The sequence below is a fragment of the Hyla sarda genome, chromosome 7 (assembly GCF_029499605.1).
Source record: "Hyla sarda isolate aHylSar1 chromosome 7, aHylSar1.hap1, whole genome shotgun sequence".
Classification (NCBI taxonomy): Eukaryota; Metazoa; Chordata; class Amphibia; order Anura; family Hylidae; genus Hyla; species Hyla sarda.
In genome coordinates this window covers 67,331,581-67,355,505 of record NC_079195.1, presented here as the reverse complement: position 1 = coordinate 67,355,505, position 23,925 = coordinate 67,331,581, and the positions used below count along the sequence as shown (strand labels likewise).

Genomic DNA, 23,925 nt, shown 5'->3' with positions numbered 1-23,925 from the left:
TGCTAAGTCTGTTTTATTGTAGGAACTATTGCCAATACTGAATTGATATGGCTTGCAAAAGAAATAAGCGTATTCTGAATTGGCACTAACCAGTGGGTTGTGCAGGAACTACCATACTCCCTGGAAGATCCTATTGCTGGGAAAAGAACAGCTGTGGTGACACTACACTGAGTGGGAAGAGCCTTGGGGGTGTTAAAATCCTATGGTTTGGTGCCAGTCAGGAAAGCCAATAAAAGACCTAGTAGAGAGGCCATGTACAGAATGCAAGCTTGTTCAACTGCAGGAGAGGCAGAGGGCCTTGGGGCTGCTGAAAAGCTGGTGGTCTAAAGACCAGGAGACATGATGTGGGCCAGTGAAAAGGGCACATGAGTGTTGTGTGTTGGGTAAGGAGTGGTCTCTGACAGCTGCTCTACCAAGCAGGTCCTGGTTGCCATGAAGCAGATTTTGAACTTGGAAGGTGACTGCAACTATTGTAGAGCCATTAAAGTTTGGTCTTCAAACGACTTGCAATGTTCTGAGTTTCACCTTGGAGTTATTAGATCTTTAGGAAAAACATCAGCCCAGTACTAGGAATCTTTTGGGAACAAATGGTGTGCTGTTGTGCTTAAACTTTAGGGATGCTGTATTGGGTCCTGTCTAAAGGCTGAGGAGTACCCTGTCCTTTTGGACCAGTGTATAACTGCAGTAAGATCAGATTGCCCTGTAGGTCCCTGGAGCGGCTTCAATAGTGGGTTCTGGGATGTAGTTTGGTTGGGACAGTCCTAGAGTAGCAGTCTGGACCTAGTAAATAGGGAGCGTGGTAATGAAGTGAGGTCCCTGAACGTGGAGTCCATTGGAATAAGACTGACCAATGAAAGTGCTAAGAGGAAATCTACAGGGTGGGCCATTTATATGGATACACCTTAATAAAATGGGAATGGTTGGCGATATTAAGTTCCTGTTTGTGGCACATTAGGAGGGGGAAACTTTTCAAGATGGGTGGTGACCATGTACTTGGTTTTAATGTAACTTTATTCTTTCATGAGTTATTTACAAGTTTCTCTTTGTTTACAGCCATTGACATGTCATCGAGGTTAACACGTGAGGAGCGGATAGTAATTGTGTTGATGTCAGGCGAACACAGTAACCGGGTCATTGCAGCAGATTTCAATGAAAGACACCCTATGAGACCACCCATCTCCCATGCTACAGTTAGCAAACTGCTTGCTAAGTTTCGTGAAACTGGTTCAGTGTTGGATTTGCCAAAATGTGGACGCCTAATGAAGAAACATCAGTGGCTGTCCTAACTTCATTCAGCAAGAGCCCACAGCGTAGCACTCGCCGCATGTCACTGGAGAGTGGCATTAGTCGAACATCCCTTCGGCGGATATTAGCCACTCACAAATGGCACCCTTACAAACTCCAGCTACTGCAGCATCTCAATGAGGATGACCCAGATTGGCGCACTGAATTTGCAGGATGGGCAAAACAAAAAATTGGAACAGGACCCTCAGTTTACGCAGAAGATTTTGTTCAGTGATGAGGCAAACTTTTATGTGAATGATGAAGTTAACAAACAAAACCACCACTATTGGTCTGACACTAACCCACATTGGATAGATCCCTCCAAGACTGTTGGAACACAAAAATTGATGGTATGGTGTGGTATATGGGTTCAAAGATAGTGGGGCCATTCTTCATCAATGGAAACCTCAAGGCTACTGGATATGCAAAATTGCTATTGCTATTGTGTTTCCCTCTTTATGCACTGAAGCTGGCACATTCCCTGAGTTTTTCCAACAAGATGGTGCAACACAACATTATGGGTGTCAGGTCCGAGCATTCCTAGATGAACAGTTTCCTGGAAAGTAGATTGGTCGTCGTGGGCCAGTTGAATGGCCGATCTGACCCCCTTAGACTTTTATCTTTGGGGTCATCTGAAGGCAATTGTCTATGCTGTGAAGATATGAGATGTGCAGCACCTGAAACTATGGATACTGGAAGCCTGTGCTAGCATTTTTCCTGCGGTGTTGCTATCAGTGTGTGAAGAGTGGGAGAAGAGGGTTGCATTGACAATCCAACACAATGGGCAGCACATTGAACACATTTTATAAGTGGTCAGAAACTTGTAAATAACTCATGAAAGAATAAAGTTACGTTAAAACCAAGCATATCATTGTTTTTCTTGTGAAATTCCCAATAGGTTTGATGTGTCACATGACCCTCTTCCTATTGAAAAAATGGTTACCACCCATCTTGAAACGTTTCCCCCCTCACATATACTAATGTTCCACAAACAGGAAGTTAATATCACCAACCATTCCCATTTTATTAAGGTGTATCCATATAAATGGCCCACCCTGTAGATGTTTGTCATAGTAAGGACTAGTGACACCAGTAGAAGGATAGTATGGTGGGAAACTAAATTGAGGGCTGGGGCCCCTAATAAGAGTAGAATCTGCTAGAGAGAGGAAGTCAGATAGATGGTGGGAAGTGTTAGCCACGAACAGGAACCTGACATATGTATTTTTTATGCAATGGTACCAACTAGTGTGAATTTAACCAGTAAGCTGTGCCATTGTATGTAAAGGAGGGATGAGTCAATTTTAACTATTTGTAATACATTGGTCTGTGATTGTCTATCCCGGTCATTGTCCCTAGTGCTCTCCATTGCTTCTTGCTTCCAATGACTTGAAGACCCTGCAAGAACTGCCTGCTCAGTCAATTACTGGCTGAGGCGGGTCACCACCCTTGCGACCATTGATTAATAGGCAGTTCCTGCAGGGTTGGCACATTATTGCAAGAAATAAGGGAGAGCAATAGGGACTCTTATATTTTATTGTATTAGAACCTGCTGTACTCAAAGGGCCATAGAGGATGATAGAGCAGTGGCTGGGCATTCAGGCCTGACTCCATTTTTTCCTTGTTCTGTGGATGGGCAGGGGTCAAGTCAGTCAGCCCCCCACCAGGGGATTACATGTCCAGATGGCAAAATCCCTTTAAATAAAAATGTCAACTATAATGTGTGTAGAACTGCAAGAAATTGGAGAGATAGAAACAATAAACCAACTCCTCTTCCAAAAGAAAGAGTGTATGTACCATAGTGGCAGGCCATGCGGCTGCTATGGGGACCTTGGCGAAAGTTGTCCCTACCTGATTGGTCCCATTTTTATTTTTTTTTTGGTAAGAAATTGTGCTTCCTCCAGGAAAGCACAATGGGTCATGGAAAGTAAGTGGAAATAATCAAAGGGCTTTTTTGTCCTGGGGGTGCAAAATCAGGCACCATAATAGAAGGCCTATTTTGATATTTTGCTATGGGGCCTCCTTTCATCTATGTACATTACTGTCCAGAAGCTTTCCCAAAAAGCAATGTAATAAATATGTAACATGGAAGACACAAAATGTAAACATTTTATTTGGCAGTTTTCTCTCCATCAGGTGAATAAATAAACGGGAAAGTAATATTCTTTATATATCTCTCTCAGAAGGACATATGTCATATGCACAAATATGTACAAACTGTTAATGGAAAGGCCAGTCAACTATCAAGATTCTGAATGTTTTTTTTTGTTTTTTTTTAGAAAAAGTACAACTCTCAAAACCACTATACATGACAAATTAATAAAGGAGAAACAAGCAATGCTTCTGTTCTGGACTTCCCAGTTTCTGAAGCCAGTCATCCAGAATAATGTTATCATGCATTTAGTTCATACTGTCCAGGTTAGAATGTCTTTAATGCATTAGATTTTCAGTGGTCATGCGCTAAGGTCAATTAGAACATGTTCGTATATTTGTGTGGCCCCCTTAAAACTCGAAGCAAACAGGAAGTCGTGTTTGTCTATGGACACATGTGTGAAGGATCTGGGGGCTTGGATGTTTAATTCTTGAAACTTCACAAATTTTCCTTTATCGGCATCCCAATGAAATACCTGGGTGAAGGAATAATCACTGCCTAGGATAGCATATTTGTGGTTGTTGATCTCTAAAGGCTGAAAGACCATAGAGCCACGAGAAGGCATCCTTTGGATATCTGAAATAACTGAACCTCCTTCCCATTTGATAACCCTGGAATCCCCAATGAATCGAGTCAGGCAGAGGTAGACATCATCCTTTGCAGCAAAGTGTTTGACGGCATACACATCCTCTGTGTCTGGTATCTCAGCATGCTTCGAGAAGTTGTTGTACTTCTTGTTCCACTGGTAAATAATTGGGCGTTGCGAGCTGCTAGACAGAATGAGATGTGGCTTGTTGGCAATCTCAAGGTATTCCACATCTGTATCCCGATACCACATATGTACAGACTGGTGGGAATAAAATCCATTTCCGTTCCACTTGTAGATAGTTGTGCAACCAGCTTTCGAGCTATCAGCAACCACAAAATACCAGTTGTCATCTATCCTGAAAGTCTCAATGTCGTTGGGTTTCCGGATTTTAATAACCTCAATATCTTGGATCTTGATAAACTTGTTTGCAAAAATATCTCTCTTGTAAATGTGAGAGCCACCGAACAGCTGGGCCACTATAACATAGAGCTGCTTCTCAATGACTATGGGTTTGCAGACTACAGTTGATGTACCTACAATAACAGAAAGAGTTAAAGACTAACGATAAGCACATACACATCAGATGTTTTCCTCATAACTGGTCACCAGTGATACCTGTGATGTTGTCATAGTTCCTGAACGACATTTCCACATGGTCCCATTCCAAGAAGACACATTTGCCTGTAAACGGTTGTGCGATGACCACATACTCATCATTCATGTAGGTAAAGGTGTCCACGGACAGAGACTGATACGGCAAGGATTTGTACAAGGCAAATTCTATAAGACACAAATGTTAATGGTTAATTAACATAAAATGTAAATGATGAGTCCATTTTGTTAGTCAATATTTTGAATGCCTATGACATACATCGAAGTGAGGGTGTCCCATAGCAAACCTCAATATGGGCCTCCTTAGGGTGCTAGGCTTTGCTGCCAAAAGAGAAGGATGTTGTATTTTTTCTCCTTTCCATGACCAGGAACTTCCATGACCTTACTTTTTGCTTACAATACAGCTCCTCTGGGAAAACTTTCAAACTTTCTTGCCACCCAATAGCAAAGCTGATGGGACCAAAAAAATAAAAAATCAAGGCCCTGTCACTAAAAGCACAATAGCATCTTCCTCTGTAGTGTGTTAGAATTGTCAGGAATTTTGTGGACTATTCCTTCCTGTAGTTCCACCCCATCATGGCCAACACCAAACAAAATTGGGGCAAAGGTCACCTCAACAGTTGCATAACAGTATATAAGAAAAACCAAATCTATACTCCCAAGACTCGTGATTTGTGCACCCAACACCCCCCCCACCCCCCCCACCATCTCTTCCTAAGGATTACATTCACACTGCTGGCTGTCTTTTTTCGGCAGTGCCAAGTCGTTATTTTAGGATCAAGAATAGCAGGAGGAAAAATACTGCTTGCACCGGTTTTTTCTCCCGCTATTCTTTCTGAAAATAACGGTGCCCATCTTCTTTATTTGCAGTGGGGCTCCATTCCATCCTGGTAGATAGGTATTGGGCTGCTGTCTGTCTTTTTTCCACTCTATTTCCCCTACCAATAATGTAGAAGTGTGGGATCTTTAGTTTACCTCACTTCTATATTATGCAAAGTCTTGACGGTGTAGGCATATAAACACATCCGCATTTATAGACTACATACACAAAGCTGAATTGGTAGCATTTTGCATTTACCTTTTTTATGTTTATATATTATCATGTATTACTTTCCAATAACATTTTTATATTATTATTATATTATTATTATTTCTACTATAATAAGTGATTATTTTACAGTATTTTGATTTCATTAACTATTTTATTGTGGGCCCGGTTCTAAACATCATTCTACAGTTCAGGCCTAGATATAATCTACATATATAATTGAGTAATTTTGAAGTGTCATGAGTTACTGTGCATTATGTCTTTTTATATTTAGTGATTTCTTTAACCCCTTCCCGACCTATGACATACCTGTACGTCATGGGTGGCAAGGTGTTCCCGACCCATGACATACAGGTACGTCATGAACATTACTGCCGCTACTCGCGGCACCCCGCAGCGCCCGGAAAGATGGTGGCTATCACTGATAGCCAGCCATCTTACCATGCGACCACGGGGGTTTCATCCCCCACCCCCCCAAGCGATCGCTGCTATCAGCTGGTCAAATCTGACTAGCTGATAGCAGCGTTTCGCTATGAAAATACTTAGCAGCGCGGTGTGTGAGTCCCGATCATGGGGATCGGGACACACACCGCTCTGCTAAGTGTCCCTGACCCGTCCCCCGACATCACTTACCCGTCCGAGCGGTGTCCCGAGTGGTCCCGGCGGTCCCGGCGTCCTCCATGCGGTCCCGGCTGTGCTGCGTCCCGGAGGTGAGTTTCCGGCAGCAGTGCGGCATCTTCATTGGCAGCAGTGAGATCGCCGTAAAGCGATCTCACTGCTGCCTCTGAGAGTTTCAAAACTGCAACTCCCAGCATGCCCAGACAGCCTTTGGCTTTCTGGGCATGCTGGGAGTTGTAGTTTTGCAACATCTGGAGGTCCTCAGTTTGGAGACCACTTTATAATGGTCTCCAATCTGTGCTCTTCCAGATGTTGCAAAACTACAAATCTCAGCATGCTCAGTCTGTCCAGGCATGCTGGGAGTTGTAGTTCTCTAACATCTGGAAGAGCACAGATTGGAGACCATTATACAGTGGTCTCCAAACTGTGGACCTCCAGATGTTGCAAAACTACAACTCCCAGCATGCCCAGACTGCCCATGCATGCTGGAAGTTGTAGTTCGGCAACATCTGATCCTTCAGATATTGCCGAACTACAACTTCCAGCATGCCTGGGCAGTCTGGGCATGCTGGGAGTTGTAGTTTTGCAACAACTGGAGGCACACTAGTTTGGAAACATTGTCCGTTTCCTACCTCAGTGCCTCCAGCTGTTGCAATTGTTGCAAAACTATAACTCCCAGCATGCACTGACAGACCATGCATGCTGGGAGTTGTAGTTTTGCAACAGCTGGAGGCACACTGGTTTGGAAACACTAAGTTTGGTTGCAAAACACTTGAAAGTTTATTACTTAACTTAGTGTTTCCAAACCAGTGTTCCTCCAGCTGTTGCAAAACTACAACTCCCAGCATGCACGGACAGCCAAAGGGCATGCTCGGAGTTTGCAACAGCTGGATGTTTGCCCCCTCCCCCCAATGTGAATGTACAGGGTACACTCACATGGGCGGAGGTTTACAGTGAGTGCTGCAAGTTTGAGATGGCGCAAATTTTGCGCTGCAGCTCAAACTTCCAGCGGCAAACTTGCTGTGAACCTCTGCCCATGTGACTGTACCCTAAAAACACTACACTACACTAACACTAACCTAAAATAAAAAGTAAAAAACACTACATATACACATACTCCTACACAGCCCCCCCCCTCCCCCCAAAAAAATGAAAAACGTCTGGTACGCCACTGTTTCCAAAACGGAGCCTCCAGCTGTTGCAAAATAATAACTCCCAGTATTGCCGGACAGCCATTGACTGTCCAGGCATGCTGGGAGTTTTGCAACAGCTAGAGGCACCCTTTTTGGGAATCATTGGCATAGAATTCCCCTATGTCCACCCCTATGCAAATCCCTAATTCAGGCCTCAAATGCGCATGGCGCTCTCTCATTTTGGAGCCCTGTCGTATTTCAGGGCAACAGTTTTGGGACACATATGGGGTATCGCCGTACTCGGGAGAAATTGCCTTACAAATTTTGGGGGGCTTTTTCTTCTTTAACCCCTTATGAAAAGGTGAAGTTGGGGTCTACACCAGCATGTTAGTGTAAAAAAATTAATTTTTTACACTGACATGCTGGTGTTGCCCTATACTTTTCATTTTCACAAGAGGTAAAAGGGAAAAAAGACCCTCTAAATTTGTAACGCAATTTCTCCCGACTACGGAGATACCCCATATGTGGGCGCAAAGTGCTCTGGGGGCGCACAACAAGGCCCAGAAGGGAGAGTGCGCCATGTACATTTGAGGCGATTTGCACAGGGGTGGCTGATTGTTACAGCAGTTCTGACAAACGCAAAACAATAAATATCCATATGTGACCCCATTTTGGAAACTACACCCCTCACGGAATGTAATAAGGGGTGCAGTGAGCATTTACACCCCACTGGTGTATGACAGATTTTTGGAACAGTGGTCTGTGAAAATGAAAAATAAAATTTTTCATTTGCACAGTCCACTGTTTCAAATATCTGTCAAACGCCAGTGGGGTGTAAATGCTCACTGCACCCCTTATTAAATTCCATGAGGGGTGTAGTTTCCAAAATGGGGTCACATGTGGGGGGGGTCCACTGTTCTGGCACCATAGGGGCTTCCTAAATGGGACATGCCCCCCAAAAACTCTTTCAGAAAAACTCACTCTCCAAAATCCCATTGTCGCTCCTTCCCTTCTGAGCCCTCTACTGCGCCCGCCGAACACTTTACATACGCATATGAGATATTTCCTTACTCGAGAGAAATTGGGTTACAAATTTTAGGGTGATTTCTCTCCTTTTACCCCTTGTAAAAATTCAAAAATTGGGTCTACAAGAAAATGCGAGCGTAAAAAATGAAGATTTAGAATTTTCTCCTTCACTTTGCTGCTATTCCTGTGAAACACCTAAAGGGTTAAAACACTTACTGAATGTCATTTTGAATACTTTGGGGGGTGCAGTTTTTATAATGGGGTCATTTATGGGGTATTTCTAATATGAAGACCCTTAAAATCCACTTCCAACCTGAACTGGGCCCTGAAAAATTACGATTTTGAAAATCTTGAGAAAAATTGGAAAATTGCTGCGGAACTTTGAAGACCTCTGATGTCTTCCAAAAGTAAAAACTCATCAATTTTTTGATGCAAACACAAAGTAGACATATTGTATATGTGAATCAATATGTAATTTATTTGGAATATCCATTTTCCTTTCAAGCAGAGACTTTCAAAGTTAGAAAAATGCTAAATTTTCAAAATTTTCATGAAATTTTTAGATTTTTTACCAAGAAAGGATACAAATATCAGTGAAATTTTACCAATAACATAAAGTAGAATATGTCAAGAAAAAACAATCTCGGAATCAGAATGATAAGTAAAAGCATTCCAAAGTTATTAATGTTTAAAGTTACAGTGGTCAGATTTTCAAAAAATGCCCAGGTCATGAAGGTGAAAATGGGCTGGGTCATGAAGGGGTTAAAAATGTGATAGTTTAGTGTGGTAGCCCAGTACAGAATCTGTCATTCTGTACACCTGCCCGTCCTGTGTGGCGGCTTCTTTGTCAGTGTTCCCCTGGGTCCACGACCCTATTAAGGGCTATAAAGTGTAATAAGTTCTCATGTTATATGCTGGTTAATCTTTTGAGGCATTTGTCTCTTTAAATCTTTGTTGCAGTACAGTTCCCCCACATTAGGGGTGCAGTACAGTTCCCCCCACATTAGGGGTGCAGTACAGTTCCCCCACATTAGGGGTGCAGTACAGTTCCCCCACATTAGGGGTGCAGTACAGTTCCACCACAATAGGGGAGCAGTACAGTTCCTCCTCCATTAGGGGTGCAGTACAGTCCCCCCCCCCCCCCGTTAGGGGTGAAGTACAGTTCCCCCCCATTAGGGGTGCAGTACAGTTCCCCCACATTAGGGCTGCAGTACAGTTACCCCACATAAGGTGCAGTACAGTTCCCCCACATAAGGTGCAGTACAGTTCCCCCACATTAGGTGCAGTACAGTTCCCTCACATTAGGTGCAGTATAGTCGTCGTCGTCGTCCCCCCCCCCCCCCCCCCCCGTTAGGTGCAGTATAGTTCCCCACATTACGTGCAGTATAGTTCCCCACATTAGGTGCAGTATAGTTCCTCCACATTAGGTGCAGTACAGTTCCTCACATTAGGTGCAGAACACTTCCCCCACATTAGGTGCAGTACAGTTCCCCACATTAGGTGCAGTATAGTTCCCCAACATTAGGTGCAGTACAGTTCCCCAGATTAGGTTGGCAGTATAGTTCCCCACATTAGGGCCAGTATAGTTCCCCCCCCACATTAGGTGCAGTATAGTTCCCCCACATTAGGTGCAGTATAGTTCCCCCACATTAGGTGCAGTATAGTTCCCCAACATTAGGTGCAGTATAGTTCCTCACATTAGGTGCAGTATGGTTCCCCCACATTAGGTGCAGTACAGTTCCCCCACAGACATACAGCCTTCAGCCATATACAGTGTATGGCTGGAGGCTGTATGCCTGTTTACTGCCTCAGTGTTCCGACCACCACTCCTCCAGTCCGGGGTCACGATCTACTGTTATGGTCTATGGGCCATAGCAGTAGGTCCCGGGACCGGAGAGGAGCAGTGGTCGGAACACTGAAGATGACGTGCTGGTGAGTGGTGACTTACCATGCGCGCGTCCTCCTCACTGCTCCGCTCTGCTCTTCTTTGGGCGCACGCACGGGACGTCAGTGACATCCCTGCTTGCGCTACCTCCCCGCGGCCCCTGTGTTTTTAAAGTTAACGCGGGGCCGCAGAGAGGTAACAGGGACATCCTTGTGTCCTGAAAAGATTTTTCGGGACACAGGGATGTCCCGAATGTGACGGGGGCCCCATGCAGGCATTGGGCCCGGAGCAGGCGCTCCATGAGCGCCAATGATTATCCGGCCCTGCTAGCCACGCAGCTACTACCAGTTTACCCCTGCAGGTGAAAAGTCAAAGTCTGGTGGTAAGCACAAATACATGGGACAAGTCTAGTCAAGATAGTCAAGTTAGTGAAGTCTGTCATTTACTTAATTCAGAGTGGGTTGCATAAGTCAATCCAAGTCCACTACAAGTCCGAGCAAGCAAACAAGCTTCCTAAAAGTTCACTGAGCATCTCCTTTGGCCTAAACTGAGCTTTAAAGACTTTAACACCTTGTCAACCTCAGTAAAGTGCTATTGTTCCGTAACCTCATACACAGAAATAGGGGGACTCAATGAAAATATTGAAACGGGGTGCTACTCTCAGTGAAAACATACACAACCTCCTCTAAGAAAAGCAACCACTGACTATAAAGTGCACACCACTGAATTAACAATTATATCACATGATTTTATTAAATATAAAAAAAATAAACATGCATGATGGTCACATAGACAATTAAAAACATTTTAAATGCTCATTAAGAGCCACAACACTATCTCAGGGCAGGGCCATGAACCCCCACTCCCGAGATATGACCCCGTCCTGCTATCTGATAATAAGTCATGCACAATGCTCCCAATTACTCTGCTGCATAAATATAACACAATACAAAAAGTATTCAATAAATATATGGGAATTGTTGATGCCCTATACTATACTGATGTGTAAAGTGATATATGAAATAATATCCAAGGCTGTAGCATGTACAGGGTCATTATGCAGAACAAATTTGAACATAACCTAGCCAAGAATAAATGCTTGCATTATGGGATGTTTTTGCTTAACACCACGAATACTGTTTTCATCCACAAGCTGGTTTATTCTGTACATCAAACAACAGGAATACAGCATAATGAATGGATTTCTGCAATATGTGGTCAAAAGATGATGCTTTCCTTAGCTTAGCATGCAGAATACATGAGTCCCTGTAACATGTGGCAGATGCAGGCAGACATGACACAGGAAGTGATGCAATAAGCAGGGGGGTGTGGTTACATACAAAGGAAATGAGTCATAGCTTTCAGGAGAGAGAAACATGTGCATTACCAAAAAAAGGCCTCAAGGTGGCAGCAAATAACTACCCATAGAAATATACATAATAAATGAATCAAATAATAAACTATGTAAATTCCATCTACAAAAATGAGAATATTAACTGTGTAACAGCACACTCCCCATCTGGCATTGTAAATGTCACTATTTTATATCATAATGTTAGTGATACAATTGCAAATAAACAACAGTGCAATTAGCTTGATGTCTTGAGAACCTGGAAGACATAAAGAAGAACATGCAAATAATGCAACGAGACAAAGTTATAACAATAAAGTTCCAGACTTTCTTCTGGAAGTCAAAGGTAGGAACCAACAGCATACGCAAGCAAATTCATTCTCCAAAGGCCAAGAGCAAAATAAGTTCCATGACAGGTCTGATGAAATTCTTTACAGTCCCTTGTCTTGCAACTTCACCTCCACCTAGCGTACTGTGCTGTCATCACTAGGAACACTCTTTACAATAAGTCCCATAGGCCACTCGATTCTTTTGGCTTGTTGATCCTTGAGCAGAACGAAATCTCCAATTGTTATGTTAGGGTTCAGGTGTTGCCATCTCCTGTTTCCTTGCAGTGTAGAAAGATACTCCATCTTCCAACGATTGCAGAAGAAGTTGGCGAGGTGTTGTACTTGCTTCCACTGGTCATAGCACAGATTTCCTGATTTAAAGTTTCCAGGTGGAACAGGAATGGCCCCAAGCTTCTGGGTAAGCAAAATAGCTGGGATAAGGATAGTTGGGGTCTCTGGATCTTTGTCAGGTTCTAGAATACTGAAGACATCAGCTGTGGTTTCTTCTGGATGATCCAGCAGGAATTCAGGACATGTTATCCAAGAAGAATTAGCGAAAGCACTTGCAGACACTGGCCAGGTGGCATAATCTGCAGGATTCATTTCAGATGGGACATAATGCCATTGTTCAGGTTTAGATGATTTCCTGATTCCTTCAACACGGTTGCTGACATACACATTGTTTAGTCTGGTTGTATATGTAGCCCAGAACAACTTTGCTGTCTGTGTAGAATTTGGTGTCATCTATCAGAATGTCCAGCTCATGTAGTATGTAATCTGCAATTTCTAGTCCCACAAAGTTCAAGCCTAGGGATTGTATGCTCTGGCTTAGGTGCTAACTTAGCTTTCCCAAACAGAAACCCTATGTGGGTTTGATTAGAAGAGTCTCTTACCTTTTTGGTACGCAATGGCTGCTATGGCTTCAGTAGATGCGTCTGAGAAGATGTGAAGCTCTTTTCTCTGACTTATATAGCAAGGGAAGCTGAAGTGTAGCAGCGTGGTATACGGATTCCATTTAAGGCACGTAGAGATTGTTTCCAGGACTCCCACTTGGAAAGCTTGTCTGTTAGGAGTGGAGTGTCCCAATCTTTAATAGTCTTGCCTTGTATGTGATGGGAGCCACGAATCCCATTGGATCGTATAAGCTGTTCACTACTGACATAACACCACGCTTGGTAAATGGCTTGTCTGCAGAGCTGACTTGAAAGCCAAAGGTGTCCTTTGATAAGTCCCATCGTAGGCCCAGACCTCTCTGTTCAGGTGGAATGTCAATTCCCAGGTTTAGGTCTTTAAACCCTGTGGCATGATCATCAGGTTGAAAGGCTTTCATAACGGCAACACTATTTGAGGCAATCTTGTGTAGTCTGAGGTTAGCCTCAGAGAGCATACCTTGTGTCCTTTGGAGCAGATCTATGGCTTCTTTATCTGTAGGTAAAGACTTAAAGGGGTGCTCCGGTGCTTACACATCTTATCCCCTATCCAAAGGATAGGAGATAAGATGCCTGATCGTGGGAGTCCCACAGCTGGGGATGCCCGGGATCATGCACGGGGCACCCCGTTTGTAATCAATCCCCGGAGCGTGTTAGCTCCGGGTCTGATAACGGTCGACCGCACAGCCGGCGGCGTGTGACGTCACGCCTCCGCCCCTCAATGCAAGCTTACCGTAGGGGGCGTTATAGCTATCACGCCCCCTCCCATAGGCTTGCATTGAGGGGCGGAGCGTGACATCACACGGGGGCGGAGGCGTGACATCACACGCCGCCGGCCGTGCGGTCGACCGTTATCAGACCCGGAGCGAACACGCTCCGGGGACTGATTACAAACGGGGTGCCCCTGCATGATCCGGGGCTTCCCCAGCTGCGGGACTCCCGCGATCAGGCATCTTTGGATAGGGGATAAGATGTGTAAGTACCGGAGTACCCCTTTAAGCCCATCCTTGAAATAAAAGTCTCTCTCAATGAAGTGTTAAGTGTCTACGCCATACTCCTTTTCTCCAACAAGGGCAGTCGTTCTTAAACCATATGTTGCAACAGTGGGTGAGGGACTATTCCCGAATACATGCACTTTGATGCAGTATTCCATGATCTCATTATCCATGTTGTTGTTACGGTGCCACAGAAACCTTAGGAATTTCCTATGGTCTACACGTACAATGAAGCAATGAAACATTTGCTCAATGTCGGCAGTTATTCCAACTGGCTCTCTTCTAAACCTCATAGGTACAGGAAAAAAAGAGAAAAAGGGGATACGCGCCCCTAGTGTAATATGTCAAGGTTAAAAAACAATGCTATGATAAGCGATTTTACACTCACCATAAAAGGTTGTGCTGAGAGTACAACACCTCAGTAGACGTCTGAATTTATGAAGCTCTGATCTGCAGCCACAGCTTGTCCGGAATCAGGGGCACTGGTCTGGTGGAAAATGCTTGGAAAGTAAAATTCAAGTTCTTAGGCGCTGATCAGATGTAGTAGATAAGTCAGGACGTGCGTGATTGTTCGCTTTCTTCACTGCAGCTCAGGTCTGGTCTCCTATAGTTCATTGTTATCTGGTACATCTATTCACAGTACAGTGGACCTGGAATTATTCATATAGGAGGCAATTTTGAGACATTCCCGTACTATCATTGGTATCATTCCAGAGTGGGTTTATCGTTACCCAGAGGGGAGGTGTCTTGTATTGGATGAAAAAATCCTTAAATATATTCTAATTTTTGCTCCACCTGGAGCGGTCTAGAGCTGCAGTGTTGTGCTTTAATAATTGTGGTCATTAAAGGCTGTGACCATTCATATTACTCTCTATATAGGATTATTAACCCTTTGGAGTGTTCAATTAACTCTTTGTGTGTTGTGTTACCCCTGAGGAAGCCTGGTTATATATGTGATAATGAGTAAACCTAACCAGGCAGAAACGCGTCGGGTGTACTTGGGGTTATCTTTACGCATACTTAATGCAATCAGATATGTATTGTGAATGGTTCGCTTAAACATACCAGGCGATCATCATAAATAGGATACATACTTGAATTTTCTTTAATTATGATTTGGTGATAGTATTATTATATTGCACAAATATTGTGGTGAATTTTATCTAGCTATACAATTAAATGCTAAGTTTTACGGCACCTTTATAAATATTTTTCTTTAGTTTTGATCCGCAAGGTGAAGTCGCTAAGGCAGACGTGAGGCCCTACTACTTACGTAACTAGAATTAACCAGGGATCTGTTATTCTGTTTATCTATTATGGCATATATCCTGGTAGCTTTCTCAGGATGATCCTTCGGGTATATCATGACTAGGCATACCTTGGCGCAACATTTGTGATCCAAGCCTTCTCCACAGACTTTTGTGCATGAAGAGAAAACATTATCTTTGGCTGGAGCATGACCTTGTTGCCATGATTTGAGCAGGGGAGGGGGTAGGTTGCTGCTGTAGGTTGTCTGGAAGTGGAGTAGGATGCACAGCTGTAACATGTTTGTCGCTACTGCATTCTGTGCTCTTGATGATGACTTTACAGTCTTTAGCAAGATGGCTATAAGAAGCACAGCACTTGAAGTATATTCCAACTTTCTGGAGAATCTCCCTGTGCTCTTGTAAAGTCTTTGCCCCATGCCATGCCAAAGGGTGAAGTTTCTTGTGAATAGAACACTAGCGATTAGGGTCTTCATCATTTGTCATCCACAACGCCCTGATTACCAGTTGAGGTAGTGGAGGGTGAGATGTCTGTACTCTTGACAGATATAGCTCTATTAAAGTCTCGATGTTTAGGTGCTGTGTTATTGTACCTTGATGATGAGGATGAAGCAGGCAAGTTGGGTTCTCTGAAGCTGAAGCTGGCGTCGTTTCTCATCCAAGCTTGATCACTAATGAAACTGCAAAAGTATGAGAATGAAGGAAAAGATACATTATAGTCTCTTTTATACTTTGAGCCCTTTTGTGCCCATTTCTATTGTAGGCCGTATGGCAGTTTAGACACCACTAGGTTGACACCTTGAGTAGTGTCCAGGAAGCTTAGTCCAGGTAGACGTGGATCTGTCTTTGCGAACTCTAGCTCCATGAGGAGGTCACTTAGATCTTGCAGCTTGCGATAGTCTTTGTTTGCTAATTTTGGGAAGTTTTGCAGTCTCTTGAATAAAGCGCTTTCTATGGCTTCAGAGCTGCCATACGTTTGCTCAAGTTTTGCCCATGCAGCAGCAGGACCTGCATCTGGGTGGTCAACATGTACTGTTCTCAGCCTTTTAAAACAATCTGCAGATTCTGGTCCCAGACACTTTATGAGCAAATCAAGTTCTTCCTTAGTAGTAAGGTTGAGATCAGCAATAGCAGCCTTGAAGGTTGATCTCCTGGCCCTGTAGCTCTCTGCACAATCATCAAACCTTGAGAGGCTAGTGTTAATGAGCTACCGGCGTACCATTTATCTGGCAAAGTCATTCATATTTGATTTCTCACTCTTTGGTAGCAAAGTAACTTGTGGAACCCCTTGGATGTGAAAGTTCTCTGGTGATGTAGGGTGAGATTTACCAGGGTGAAATGATGTAGCATGAGCATTTAACTGTGGTGTAGTCTCTAAGGCTTGTGCTGGCTGTGGCTTGAGTTGCAGCTTGTCACCGGAAGTCACATTGTTGGCAGGAGTTGATGTGGTTTTCTGCATAGATGTACTTGTGTTGCAGACTTGAAGAGGCTCAGGCATATGGTGTTGAGAGATCTCTGTGTTGAGAGTCAGAACAGTGTTGTTAGTAGAAGGTACAGGAGATGACTCTGTATCTTTGCAAATGTTATGCTTTAGTATGGATTCACTGGTGCATTCAACTGAATCTTCCAGTTCTGCTGGGATAAGACAGTGTGAATTAGTGCTTTGTCCCATTGCTTGTACAAGGACTTTCAGCCTTTCCAGGGAAGCTGCCTCCTTCATTCCATTTGCAGAATCTTTCTTTGGGAATCTGCCTCTGCTTGTTGAGCTGCCTTGCATGCTTCTACCTCTGCTTGCTTTCTGGTAAAAGAGCTTTGCACTTTTTTGCTTCTGCATCAGCATGGGCCTCAATTAGCTTGTCATTTAATGTTGAATTACTGGAGCGAGAGGATCTAGAAGAAAGTGCAGTGTGCTTGGTTGAGGTTGATCTGTGAGATCTGGTCTCCAGCAGTTGAGAAATGTGGAGTTCTGCCTTAAGCTTAGCATTTTGCACTGCAAGGTCCCTTTGTTGGTTCAGTGCATTGGTCCTGGTCAGTTTTGCTGAAGAATCCTCTATATTAGAGTCCTGCAAGAAAGCTGAGTATTTTACAGACAGCGGCTGGTAGCGTTCATACGCTGAAAATAAGTGATTTATAGAGTCTCCTTATTCAGCCGGTTGATCATTAAAGTATGACAAAACTGATATGCAGTGTGAGGTTCTGTCCCAGAGGTCTGACAGATTACTGGAGAACTCATCTTTAGTGGCTTCATAGTTTTTCCTGAGTTTCTGTGTCGGTATTATTGTACATTTGGGTCTTATACTCTGTTCAGTAATATCTGCCAGATCTGTTCCTTGTACGATTGCCGGTTCGATGGCATGATGTATCTGTGTTGGTTCGGCCATAAAAGAGTGTTCAGAGCTTTGTCTAGACATTTTTTACTGTTTTGCGGAAAAAAAATGGTACTGTCTCTTTAAGAAGACGAACAGCAGCTTAGACAGGTGAGGTTACACAGTTCAATGTAGAGAAACAGTTTTCAACATTCACGTGAAGTGCAGTAAGCTTGTGCGACCATGTGCTTCATAAGATGGCGGATGGCACTGAGCTTGATTGCAGATTAGGAGCATATACACAGCAGGTTGTAGGAATTCTATGCATCTTTTGACTATTCTTACTCAGATTGTTGTGATAGCGATCCATCCCTTGTAAGACCTCTATGTCTGGCCTGTATAAGCAGATATAACCACTGTGGACAATCCTTATCAGATAGCAGAACTCACCAATACTGTTTTCATCCACAAGCTGGTTTATTCTGTACATCAAACAGCAGGAATAAAGCATAATGAATGGATTTCAGTATTATGCGGTCAAAAGATGATGCTTTCCTTAGCTTAGCATGCAGAATACATGAGTCCCTGTAACATGTGGCAGATGAAGGCAGACATGACACAGGAAGTGATGCAATAAGCAGGGGGGTGTGGTTTCATACAAAGGAAATGAGTCATAGCTTTCAGGAGAGAGAAACATGAGCATTACCAAAAAAAAAAAAGGCCTCAAGGTGGCAGCAAACAACTACCCATAGAAATATACATAATAAATGGATCAAATAATACATTATGTAAAATCCATCTACAATAATGAGAATATTAACTGTGTAACAGCACAAAAAAAAAATAGAAAAATGTACTGTGCTGAATATTGTCTCCCACTCAGTAATGTTTTCTTTCTATCCAGATAATTTTTCAGTTCTTTGTAGACAATTTCTGGACAATTAAATGCTGGCTCACAGGAATTGTATTGTATTTGTTTAGAGGGTGTTGGAGCTGTAAAGTGCTCACTAAGGTCCAAAATTGTCTTAAAAAGTGGAGAAGAGCAATGAAATACACATTAAAACTGTGTTGGACAAAATAACACAGATTAATAGGTCCAAGTTGTTTACTAATGTTTGCTGCAGGATAATCTTTTCTTTGGCAAGAGAACCTTTGATCTGGCAAGTTAATGTGAATTGACATATTTTTATTATGACACTTTTATATGTCCATGTGTATAATCTGCATTTCATAAATCCTGTTAACATTCTTTTTGAGATGATTTTGTGGTTTCCCAGTACCGCATTTCACACGGTACTTATTTATCTGTGGGTCCCCATAGCCAGAGTCCCTAGGACTTAGTAGTCTTTATTATTCAGTTCTCCCCTAGTCGCCTCCATTATAGTGTATAGATTACTAATTTATCTATAAAATAATGTATATAGTGTTATTTCAGTATGTAAATGGTTAATTGCTTGTGTCTATGGCATTGCAGGGCCTTCGGGTCATGTGATGCGTTCCAAGCCTCACTCTGGATGCGTTCCAGGCCTTGTTCTGGTATCTGTAGCCTCGTTCTGGTTCTACAGTGTTCATAGAGCCTGTGACGTAAGCAATCCCATCTCACCATGTAAAGTGAGTGGCAGACGTTCGGATGAATCAGAATCGCCACGCCCCCTGCCCATATAAGGGAGCGGCAGCCATCTTATCGCTCTCTTGCTCCTGGCTTTCATCAGAGAAGGACCTGTATTGCAGTAATCGCAGTGAGTTAGGCCTGAGCCTTGCGGCAACGGCCGAACGATATAAATTATAGAGTGCGTCATCCCCTAAACACTCTGCAGCATCACCGGACTCAATATTTCCCCTAAATCCGGACGGATCTGCACATCGTTCCCTAAATTCAGAGACTATAAATCTTAAGCAAGGTCTGCAACTTCTACCAGTCGCTAAGCAACCAAAGAACTGTATTAAGAGACTGTTATTACGTATTGGATATTGCAAGCACTGCAGTAAAGTTATTGAAGTTCAAGTTAAATCTGCTTGTGGACCTTCAGTCATTTCATTGCACCTATCGCTTCTGGGAAGGGCGGCGATAGGTCGGACCATAGATTCAGCATACCAGCCCTCACCCTGGCGTCACGAGTGACTGGGTTAACCCCTTAACGACGCAGGACGTATATTTACGTCCTGCGCCGGCTCCCGCGATATGAAGCGGGATCGCGCCGCGATCCCGCATCATATCACGTGGGTCCCGGCGCTAATCAACGGCCGGGACCCGCGGCTAATACCAAACATCGCCGATCGCGGCGATGTGCGGTATTAACCCTTTAGAAGCGGCGGTCAAAGCTGACCGCCGCTTCTAAAGTGAAACTGAAAGTATCCCGGCTGCTCAGTCGGGCTGTTCGGGACCGCCGCGGTGAAATCGCGGCGTCCCGAACAGCTGATCGGACACCGGGAGGGCTCTTACCTGCCTCCTCGGTGTCCGATCGACGAATGACTGCTCCGTGCCTGAGATCCAGGCAGGAGCAGTCAAGCGTCGATAATGCTGATCACAGGCGTGTTAATACACGCCTGTGATCAGGATGAAAGATCAGTGTGTGCAGTGTTATAGGTCCCTATGGGACCTATAACACTGCAAAAAAAAAAGTAAAAAAAAAGTGTTAATAAAGGTAATTTAACCCCTTCCCTAATAAAAGTTTGAATCACCCCCCTTTTCCCATAAGAAAAATAAAACAGTGTAAAAAAAATAAAAATAAACATATGTGGTATCGCCGCGTGCGTAAATGTCCGAACTATAAAAATATATAATTAATTAAGCCGCACGGTCAATGCCGTACGCGCAAAAAAATTCCAAAGTCCAAAAAAGCGTATTTTGGTAACTTTTTATAACATTAAAAAATGAATAAAAAGTGATCAAAAAGTCCGATCAAAACAAAAATCATACCAATAAAAACTTCAGATCACGGCGCAAAAAATGAGTCCTCATACCGCCCCGTACGTGGAAAAATAAAAAAGTTATAGGGGTCGGAAGATGACATTTTTAAACGTATAAATTTTCCTGCATGTAGTTATGATTTTTTCCAGAAGTGCGACAAAATCAAACCTATATAAGTAGGGTATCATTTTAACTGTATGGACCTACAGAATAATGATAAGGTGTCATTTTTACCGAAATATGCACTGCGTAGAAACGGAAGCCCCCAAAAGTTACAAAATGGCGTTTTTTTTTCGATTTTGTCGCACAATGATTTTTTTTTCCGTTTCGCCGTGCATTTTTGGGTAAAATGACTAATGTCACTGCAAAGTAGAATTGGCGACGCAAAAAATAAGCCATAATATGGATTTTTATGTGGAAAATTGAAAGGGTTATGATTTTTTAAAGGTAAGGAGGAAAAAACGAAAGTGCAAAAACGGAAAAACCCTGAGTCCTTAAGGGGTTAATATTAACCCCTCATATACCAACATCCTACCATCCCTACCATACACCCCCCAAGGGCTACCACAATTTATTCTGTAATCCAGTACTTGGCAGATCCCTAGATTGTTTGATAAAAGAACTAAGCCTTTTAGAGATTGGACAGAATAACGTTTAAAGGGGTACTCCACCCCTAGGCATCTTATCCCCTATCCATAGTATAGGGGATAAGATGTCTGATCAAGGGGGTCCCGCCGCTGGGGACCCCTGCAATCTCGGCTGCGGTACCCCAGACATTCTGTGCACGGAACGAACGTCGCTCCGTGCTGGATGACTGGCGATATGGGGTGGAGGCTCGTGACATCACAGCCCCACCATGGGATTGAGAAGAGGTATGACATTTTGAAGCACAGAACATGATCTAACATTTGAACAGTCCATGTTACCATCTTAAGAGAAAATTGTATCACGGCCAGGTTGTTCTCATTAGAGGGCAGGGCTACAATCAAGATCTGTTACACTGCTGGGAATAGTTATGTAACTATAGGAGGTGCAGAGGTTGCGGTCACACCTGGATCCTAGGAAATACCAGTGTTTATTATCTCTGTGCTGTGACTTTACTACAGTATGTGTATCTCTGCTTTTATCCCTGTCTACTGATATCACTATATGTATTAGACTGGTGGTTTCTCTGGGTCCAGGTACTTTAATTACACCTCTGGTTGGAGATTAGATTGGCTGAAATTCATTATGTACAATGGTCCATGAAGAGTAGTTTGAATGGGGGAGATTTATCAAAACTTGTCCAGAGGAAAAGTTGTTGAGTTGCCCATAGTAACCAATCAGATCGCTTCTTTCATTTTTCACAGGCCTTTTCACCTTGACGTGTTGTGCAATAACCGAGGCACAATGCTCAATAGACGTATCAGAGATCACACCAAAGGTGCTATACAGCTGCTGCGGACTTCCCACGCCAGGTCGACGTGCAGAGGACAATGAAGCAAGGCACAATGAAGGAATTCAGGAGATATCCCATGCTGCCAATCTCTCAGAGGTAGGATAAGAGCCAAGAAATATAGGAAAAATCTTTAATCCATCGAGGTTCATATAATGAATCTTGAAGATCCAGAAGGACTCTCAGGACTTGATCAGTTGTTGTAAACGGTTTTAATTATCCATAGGGATGGAATCTATTACACAAAGGGAGAGACCTTGTGTATCACCGCCATGTGATAAAGTTATATGGCGGGATACACTGTGGAGCATAAATTTGTTATTAATGTTAAAACGATGTTTATTCATTCTAGCACGCAAGGTTTGTGTGGTGCGGCCAACATATTGAATGCCGCAAGTGCATGTTAGTAAATACACCACATAATAAGATGAGCAATTAGCGGAAACTTTTCATCTAAATTTTTCACCTGTGGCTTTGGATGAAAATCCTTTTGTGCATCCAGGTGGTATCCACGAGCAAGAAAGTGCATTATCACATGCAAAGGTCCCCGCCGGACTTGAGCTGTCAGATGAGGTAATTTGTTTTTGTTTTTTAGATAATTATGTAATGTCTTAGCACGTCGAAAAGTGAGAATTGGTTTCCGTGGGATAACTGATTTAAGAATAGGATCCGAAAGAAGAATAGACCAAAACTAAGATCAAATTTTACTGATATTATTTGTACAAGAGTTATAATTTGTAATAAAGTTACATTTTCTATTTAAGATATTTTTGTTTTTACTGTTTCTCTTGTTTGCTTCTTTATTTTTCTCACTTCTGCTGGGGTTATTCACAAGATTTTTTATGTTCAAGTTTATTCACTTTGTTAAAAGCATCTCTTAAAACTTTTTTAGGGTATCCCTTTTCTTGGAAGCGCTTCCGTAATAGGTCACACTGAATTTTAAAATCCCTGTCTGAACTGCAATCTTTCTTATTCGTTGATAATGGCCATAAGAATTTTTTTTTTACCCATTTCGGGTAATGGCAGCTGGAAAAGTCTAAAAAAAACTATTTACATCAACTTTTAAGTGAAGTGAGAAAAATAAAGAAGTAAACAAGAGAAACATTAAAAAACTAAAATAGCTTAAATAGAAAATGTAACTTTATAACAAATTATAACTCTTGTACAAATAATATCTGTAAACTTTTATCTAAGTACTGGTCTATTCTTCTTTCGGATCCTATTCTTAAATCAGTTATCCCACGGAAACCAATTCTCACTTTTCGACGTGCTAAGAAACTACATAATTATCTAGCACCTAGCCGAATGAGAAAATCTAAAAAACAAAAGCAAATTACCTCATCTGACAGCTCAACTCCGGCGGGGACCTTTGCATGTAATAATGCAAGATGTCTCTGTTGCTCGTGGATACCACCTGGGGGCACAAAAGAATTTTCATCCAAAGCCACAGGTGAAAAATTTAGATTAATAGTTTCCTCTAATTGCTCGTCTTCTTATGTGGTGTATTTACTAACATGCACTTGCGGCATTCAATATGTTGGCTGCACCACACAAACCTTGCGAGCTAGAATGAATAAGCATTGTTTTAACATTAATAACAAATTCATGCTCCACAGTGTATCCCGCCATATAACTTTATCACATGGCGGTGATACGTAAGGTCTCTCCCTTTGTGTAATAGATTCCATCCCTATGGATAATATAAACCGTTTACAACAACTGATCAATCGAGAGTCCTTCTGGATCTTCAAGATTCATTCTTTGAACCCAGATGGATTAAACGAGATGATCAAGTGTTCATGATATTCATTTTGTCTACCTATATATACCGGCCTTTTAGCTATGTTTGCATGCCTGATGAAAGAGCCAACTCGGCTCAGAAACGCGTTGTATGCTATAATAAAGAATTTTCCTATATTCCTTGGCTCTTATCCTACCTCTTATCTCCCGAATTCCTTCATTGTGCCTTGCTTCATTTTCAAAACTGAAAGAAGTGATCTGACTGGTTGCCATGGGCAACTCAGCAACTTTTCTTCTGGAAAGGTGTTGATAAATCTCCT

At 42.8% G+C, this 23,925-nt stretch overlaps 1 protein-coding gene across 2 annotated transcripts in view; it reads right to left on the bottom strand.

Annotated features, from left to right (window-relative positions):
- Positions 1-3,537: 3,537 nt before the first annotated feature.
- The window catches only part of LGI1 (leucine rich glioma inactivated 1), a 92,526-nt gene continuing 72,138 nt past the window's right edge, over positions 3,538-23,925 (bottom strand). For both annotated transcript variants that reach the window (XM_056529458.1, XM_056529457.1), the window contains 2 exons: positions 4,638-4,802; positions 3,538-4,555 (listed from right to left, as the gene is read on the bottom strand). In XM_056529458.1, the coding sequence (XP_056385433.1) occupies positions 3,735-4,555; positions 4,638-4,802 (986 nt within the window). In that variant the 3' untranslated portion in view covers positions 3,538-3,734. The remainder of the gene's footprint in view (positions 4,556-4,637; positions 4,803-23,925) is intronic.